A 7,325-nucleotide genomic window follows, 5' to 3' on the forward strand; every position below is an offset into this window, starting at 1 on the left:
TGTATTCAAAGTATTACTAATCCAAAACTTTTATGATAGGACTACACACAATACTAAGTTAATATTGTTCTCATTTTTGTTTTTCTCTGTAACATATTCTTGCAAAAATCATCATCATCGTCGTGGGTGTCAACTTCAGGGTAGAATGGCTTGTTAGTGGTCTGGTAGCCCAAAATGTGCATTTTGGCTCTATAAAATTTTTACTTGAGTGCGAGCACTCCCGACTATAGTCAGTAGTGCATTGATATAGACATAAATTGCTCTTAATTATACTGTACCCTTATGTTTGTTCTTTGTGCAAAATATGATTCAACAAAAATGTTTTCATGTGAATAGTGGCTATTTAATGGTTTCTCCGGCTAGTAATATAGTGTATTTTTTATTCAGTGTAGAAGACGCTTGTGTTCGAGAGTTTCTTGTCATTGTTGCCAGCAGGCAAATTGTACTGCATATATTTAAATAGCGGCTGTTTGCTGTTTACACGTCTGCTGGACCACAATGCACTCGGGGAACAAGCACCTGATAGATGAATACTGATGAGGAAGACTGCTTGGCCACTCTCTTCATTAGTTTGTCGCCACCTTGACTGCTGTCAGAGGCTCGGGTTTCAAGGAATGCCATTGTCTCCCACAGAGGTCATAATGCCTTTAATCACAATAATAAAGGACGAGCAAATGTCTGTTTTGCGTGTAGACAGGTTCAGAGCACACGTACAAAAAAGGCAGGCAGGAACACGCGAGTGTACACGCGCGCGTGCGCGCGCACAAACGCGCACTCAACAGCAGAGTGCACAAAAACTTTTCATTGCGACTTTTTGTACATGTTTTTGGAGGATAAAATCAACTTATAAAACAACTTAAATACGTCTCTACTAATGATGCATCATTGCTTGTATAATAAAACACTGGATGGGCATGGAACTGAAAATATGGAACAAATCGAGGATTCACGCAGGGACGCCTCCCACAGGCCGCATTGCACACTACTCCAAAGAGGCGCACGCACCGGACGTGTCTACCTTGGACCGGCTGCAAGTTTTCATTTTGTAGCTTCGCCTCCCTAACACCGCCTCACTCACTCAAGCTCTCTCTCACTTGTAGTCCTCAGTGTTAATTAAGATGAATGTGGATTAGTTTGAATCCCGCAGACAGTCGAACTGAATAAACAATAGAACCTGACAATTTGAGCAAACATTCGTTTTAATATAGGCGTGATCTGTACAGGCCTGGTGGTGAAAACTCTATATCCACGTAGAAATGTCATTGTAAACAGTGGTTGAGATAATACATCAATTAATAATATTCATAATCATCACAATATTAATAAATGCCTTGGAGTGCCTTCGTTTCTTTTCCTCGCTGTGGATCACCTGACTTGAATTAACGTGACAGTATGTGTGGGTTTTATCCAACAAGTAAGACCAAAAAGTTAATTCTGAGGAAGAGAAGGGACCACATGCTGGATGGAGCCTACCTCTTGCAGTGGGCACTTTTTGTTCCGAGACTCTTTCCGAGGCAAAAAGGGGCGGGATGGATATTCAGATGAGCCGGAGTGACAGCTCCAGTTCCCCCCAATGCCGGCGCGCGCGTGTGTGCGTGCGTGTGCACTTGTGAGTGTGTGTGTGTGTGTGCGTGTGCGTGCGTCCAACTCCATCGGCTCCTTCCCTTCCAACTCCTCACATAGCGCTGCGTACTAAAAACACCGGACGCTAGGGGATCAAGACGCACGCCACCCAGCCACTACTGGGCTCGTTGACAAATCTTACGGTGTTCTGCAACAAAGGGGGCTTTGGAAGGAGGACTTTTTTTTTTCACTGTCCGATGTGACTGTTTGCCTCGCCGGTTATTGAGTCGATTGTTTTGACCGCTGTTACTCGCCCTGTGCGCATTTCCCCCCCTTCCCCTTGTGCGCCTTTTCCCTCCTTCCTCGTTTGGATCGGCCGTCTACCCCCACGCGCTCCCATGTCCTATCCTCAGGGTTACCTCTACCAGCCCCCGGGCTCTCTGGCTCTGTATTCGTGTCCGGCTTATGGGGCCTCGGCTCTGGCTGCTCCGCGGAATGAAGATCTGGCGAGGTCGTCATCCGGATCAGCATTCAGCCCGTACCCAGGATCGGCTGCTTTTTCCGCCTCGGCCAGTTCAGGCTTCTCCAGTCCGCTGTCATATTCCACGGACCCTGCCACGGGATTCCCATCATACATGGTAAAATATGTTGATATTGTAAGAGGAATTTCCAAGGGAGGCATGCGGATGCAGACGCCCCCAAAGTGCGCATTGCCGCAGGTTTTTATTTGATTTTTTTCTTGCCTAATTCTCTATTCTATAATTCTGACGGAACTTATCTGTTCAAGATTGTTGTCCATGTCGGCCTCGTGGTAGTGTCCGTAGATCCAAATCAATGGCATCGTAATTGTAAATGGGAATTTAAAGCATAGGTTGCGAGCTGTAATGACTTAACAGTCAACGCGCAGCTAATTATGTAAAACTGAATACCCAGCGAGGGTATTCATTTAAGCTTTCCTCTCCCAGCAGTGACTTTATGGGTCAGAGGAAATTAATACAAAGCATGCAAACGCACTTTCTTGCTCGGCAGCTATTAAAAGTCGTTAAAACCACATTGGGACGAGAAATGTTGATATATTATACTGGAGAGTGAAAAACTAATAGGGCAGCCAGCCCCTTCGAAGCGTTTTAGAAGCGTTTTTTTGTTTTACTGCTTCCTCTCTGACATACGTTAGTATTGTATGGGGTGTCAGCAAACGAATATATAGTTATAATAATAAATGTGGAAATTGACTAACTTGGTTGATGAAAATAAATAAAATGACTTGACAGCAATTCCTGTTCTGTTTGTATCAGTATCAAGCATGTCATAACATTTCAATGTGACACAATATGTCATTATCCGCCTTTTTCATTTATGTATTTTGTAAAAGCGTCATCGGTTATTTCTGTGATTTGTCTGTTTTTTTTGTTTGTTTTTTTTGCGAATCACCCAGAGTTTAATTACCACAGTATATAGATATTACAATTTGTCCGATAATGACCTGATGGAAAAACGTCATCGGTTTTCATCACGACATCAGTGTGACAACAAATACGACAATGGGCATTGCACGGTAGTGTCGTTGGAAAATAAGGCTAAAAATGACACCCCGAGTGTAATTAAAGCGTTTTCCCTTCCAGAGCTCTCCGTATGACGCACACACGACGGGCATGGCCGGGGCGTTAAGTTATCACCCCTACGGGAGTCCGGGGTACCCCTACCAGCTCAACGACCCCGCTTACCGAAAGAACGCCACTCGGGACGCCACAGCCACCCTGAAGGCCTGGTTGCAGGAGCACAGGAAGAACCCTTACCCGACCAAAGGGGAGAAGATCATGTTGGCCATCATTACCAAGATGACCCTGACTCAGGTCTCCACTTGGTTCGCCAACGCCAGGAGGAGGCTCAAGAAGGAGAACAAGATGACTTGGGCGCCCAGGAATAAGAGCGAGGACGAGGATGATGAGGATGGCGACGGAGAGAGGAAGGATGTGGAGCGAACCGAAAAGAACTTGGAAAACAGCGAAGCTTCGGCCGAGGATGAAGGTGCATGCGCTGGACAAGTAGTGCATCTAATATTGAACCATTTGGGGAACACTGTTCATTGCCGGGTTTTTTTTTCCAAATACGAACAAAATGACTGAATTATTCATCAATATATTTTCGATAATGAAAATCTGACTGACCAATTGTTATTTAATTAGACGTCATCTTCAGAATAACATAAATCGGAGGGAAATTAAGAATTTCTGTTATTTTTAAAATCTATCCAAAAGGTCACGTGATTAAATTATGATCAAGATAAATTCTAATTAGAATAATCTGTTATTTCGATCTGGCATTTTAATGCAAAATTAACATGTTGACAGTGATTAAAACGAATGGACTGTAAAACTAACGACTTATTTGAGGCATGATGTCGACAGATGTGAAAATAAACAAACGAATGCCACGATTGGTTAAAACATGTAAATAGCCTATTCTGACAATACTGAAAGAAATTTAAAAACACCGAACCCCTCAAAAAGCACTAAAAAAATTCACTCTTAATACCCGCATCACATTTATTGATTACATTGAATACATTAGTGGCTGAATCCCTCTTACTGATTTTACATATCGATAATCGTTCCTTCATGTTTTAAATCCTATTTCTGAACATTCTGTCCACAGGTATTAGTTTGCACGTGGACACTCTGACGGACCACTCGTGTTCTGCCGAGTCAGACGTGGAGAAGGTGGTGTGTCGGGTGGGAGATTTGGGTTCTGATCAGGCCCGGGACAAATGCGAAGATGACGCGGAGGAGCAGAACCACGCCTCCCGCTTTCAGCTCTCCCCCAAATCAGTCACAACCTCGCCTCTGATGGGCGTCGAAGCGCCAGTTTTTACTCATCAGCACCATCACCTTCATCACCTCCAACATCTCCAACGCGAGGATTTAGCTCGGAGCCTCGGCATGAGCAACACCATAAATGCCAATAAGACCTGCCTTGAAAGCAGACCGCCCACTGGGGCTTCTCAGAACCCCAAACCAAAATTGTGGTCACTGGCGGAGATTGCTACCTCAGACGCAAAAGAGCAACTGGGGCAACCAAACTGCCCCTCCTCGTTATCCACCAGCGGGGGCCTTCTGACTCCCCCGACTCCCTCCACGACCTCCCCGTCTGCCACTTCACCCTCTCTGTACGCGACCCCCTCCCTCGTCGGAAGACCTATTTATTACACGTCGCCCTTTTATAGCAATTACACAAACTATGGCAACTTTAGTCCACTGCAGGGCCAAAGCATCCTGCGCTACTCCAACTCCGGGGTAAGTCTGGCTGCAGCGGCCGCCGCCGCCGCGGCCGCTGCTGCCGCCGCAGCCAACGACGGTCTCGGCTCGCATCATGCTCCGGAGGCCGTCACGCAGCTGAAACAACTCAGGCCCGACTCCCCGCTGCTTAAAATAAACTTAAATCAGACTGTTGGCGTTAGTGAGCAACATCAAAAACATTACAGACCTGCAAATTTGGAGCCAAAGAAGGGCACGTAGAACTGAGATGGGGCGCATGTGAGGCATCTTGAGAATGTCATTTAGAAAACGACAACACAACAACACGCAATGGTCGGAGACAGCTCGCTTGTTTCTAAACAAAGACCAATTTTTTTTTCTGAACTCATGTTTTCATTGATCAAATCAATGTTTGTTTGTTTGTTTGTTTTTTGCGATATCATTTTTTTCTTTTTAAATAGCACGGCATATAAACAACCATGCGTATTTGATTCGGACGTAAATTTGAGTGTACTGTAAGGAAAAACGTGTCTGTTTTGGTGGATGGTTTGGTGCGGGTTCCCGTTGAGATGTACCAGTGTGCACACGCCAGTGTGAATCAAACCAAGAAGACAAATCGAACCACGCCCAAATGTGCTCACTTGCAACAAGTGAGTCCGCTCAAACTTGGTTTTAGAATTGCACTGCGTTGCATTTCTATAGTTCGGTTTATTGCTGTCATCGCGGGTGAGCCAACACATGCCGATATGCAAATGTATTTACTCTACACCTACGTAATCAGTGAGGATGCACTGACGAAATGACATGGTATGATTTGGAAATTTATCTTGGACTTACTATACGGTGTCCTGTAGTTTTTGAATGAAACGATGACTGGCCCGCAGACCGTTTTTATGTTTATTTCCATCTTCTACAGGTAGGTGTCACAATTGCTTTGAGTTTAAAGGCAGCGTGGACACCACCTCTTATTGTTTTAAAGACGTTTTTTTCCCTCCCGCTCAAGATCTCCAGTGCCACCATAAAACCGAACTTTTTGTAGCTGCTTGCTTTGCCCCACGTGACAGTACACACGTCTGAAATATTATTTTGCCTTTGCTTGTCACTTTATGTTATGCATAACTTATCACCTGACCTGCGCTCAGTTTATGTTTTCCCAATACATGTGATCATCACGTTATATCTCAGGTTCCTCTAGGTTTGCTATTTCAGTATACAGGTACTGTATTTATGTGTGATAATATAATTTGGCTTTTTTTTTAATTTTTGTTTGGTGGGGGGCATTTAAGGACAAGTCAGAAGAAAACCTGTGAGGACTTCAAAGTGGAATAGCCTACATTTGATATTTATTTTTGTAAATGATGGCGGAATTATGCCTTTAATTTATGCAAGTTGTATTGCAAAAAACAAAACAAAAACAGAACAACAACTGACATCTGTTTATTCTGTAAATATATATATTAACAGTTTTTATTTAAATTTGTGAAGGGCAACACAATCTTGTTGAGGATTAGGCCTAATCCTGATAATTTATATATTTGAATGTAAATAGAAATGAAAAACGAGCACTGGCGGAATAATGTACTGGTGGTATCAACTATTCAAAGAAAAAAATATTAAACTGTTTTCCCAACTATTATATTTTCAAGAGTCTTTTATTCTATCTATCTATCTATCTATCTATCTATCTATCTATCTATCTGTCTGTCTGTCTGTCTGTCTGTATACACTGAAAAGAAATTGTGGTTGAATTCACTCAATTTTATTTTGTCAAGTGGCGGCACAACATAAAATCATGTTTTTTAACATTAGTTGTACTGTCTACTTGAAAATATAAATTGATTCAGATAGTTTTATGTTGTGACACCACTTGACAAAATAAAATTTTGTATCTATCTATCTATTACTCTAAACAATACGGATTCTACATAGCACCCAAAGTCAATTCTTTGGTTTGCACTTTTGGGAACCACTTTTGCTAATCATTTAGCACCCAATCTTCGTGGTTCTGAACCAACCAGTGTGGAGTGGTTCAAGAGAGTTGCCAAATGGCTTAATGGATATTCATTTCCATCAACACCATCATTTTAACCTCTATCAAAGTGATGCAATTATGGTACGGTATATATTTTCAATGACGTCTTGGATCTTATTAGATGGTACATCTTCTTCCTTTCATTTTGGCTTATTCCATTAGGGGTCGCCACGACGAGTCATCCTTTTCCAAGTACCTAAATGTCTTCCCTCACGACATCTATCAGCCCTCTCTACCTTGTGCAACATCGAATCTTTACATAATCAGTGAAACCAGAACCATCAAAGGGTGTACACACACATACGTATTTTAATGAGAGGTATCGATGACATGACCCTTTGTTTTGGACTGTGAACGGATAAAGAATTCCATGATGCCATGTCGAACAATGGGTGCTATTTCAAACTAACCATGAACGCTCGGAGAACCCCAGTGGCACCATATGGAACCAAGAGTGCAATACAGAACCTCTCAAA

The 7,325-nt window shown here is 42.9% G+C and overlaps 1 protein-coding gene across 1 annotated transcript; it reads left to right on the top strand.

Annotated features, from left to right (window-relative positions):
• Nucleotides 1–1,557: 1,557 nt before the first annotated feature.
• irx2a (iroquois homeobox 2a) lies at nucleotides 1,558–6,450 on the top strand. Its single transcript, XM_086114712.1, has 3 exons — nucleotides 1,558–2,201; nucleotides 3,186–3,591; nucleotides 4,219–6,450. The coding sequence occupies exons 1-3, from the start codon at nucleotides 1,962–1,964 to the stop codon at nucleotides 5,076–5,078; spliced, it is 1,506 nt and encodes a 501-aa protein (XP_085970838.1). The 5' UTR covers nucleotides 1,558–1,961; the 3' UTR covers nucleotides 5,079–6,450.
• Nucleotides 6,451–7,325: the final 875 nt, after the last annotated feature.

The sequence above is a fragment of the Hippocampus guttulatus genome, chromosome 6, assembly GCF_054856545.1.
Source record: "Hippocampus guttulatus isolate MCC_2025c chromosome 6, RoL_Hgut_1.0, whole genome shotgun sequence".
NCBI lineage: Eukaryota > Metazoa > Chordata > Actinopteri > Syngnathiformes > Syngnathidae > Hippocampus > Hippocampus guttulatus.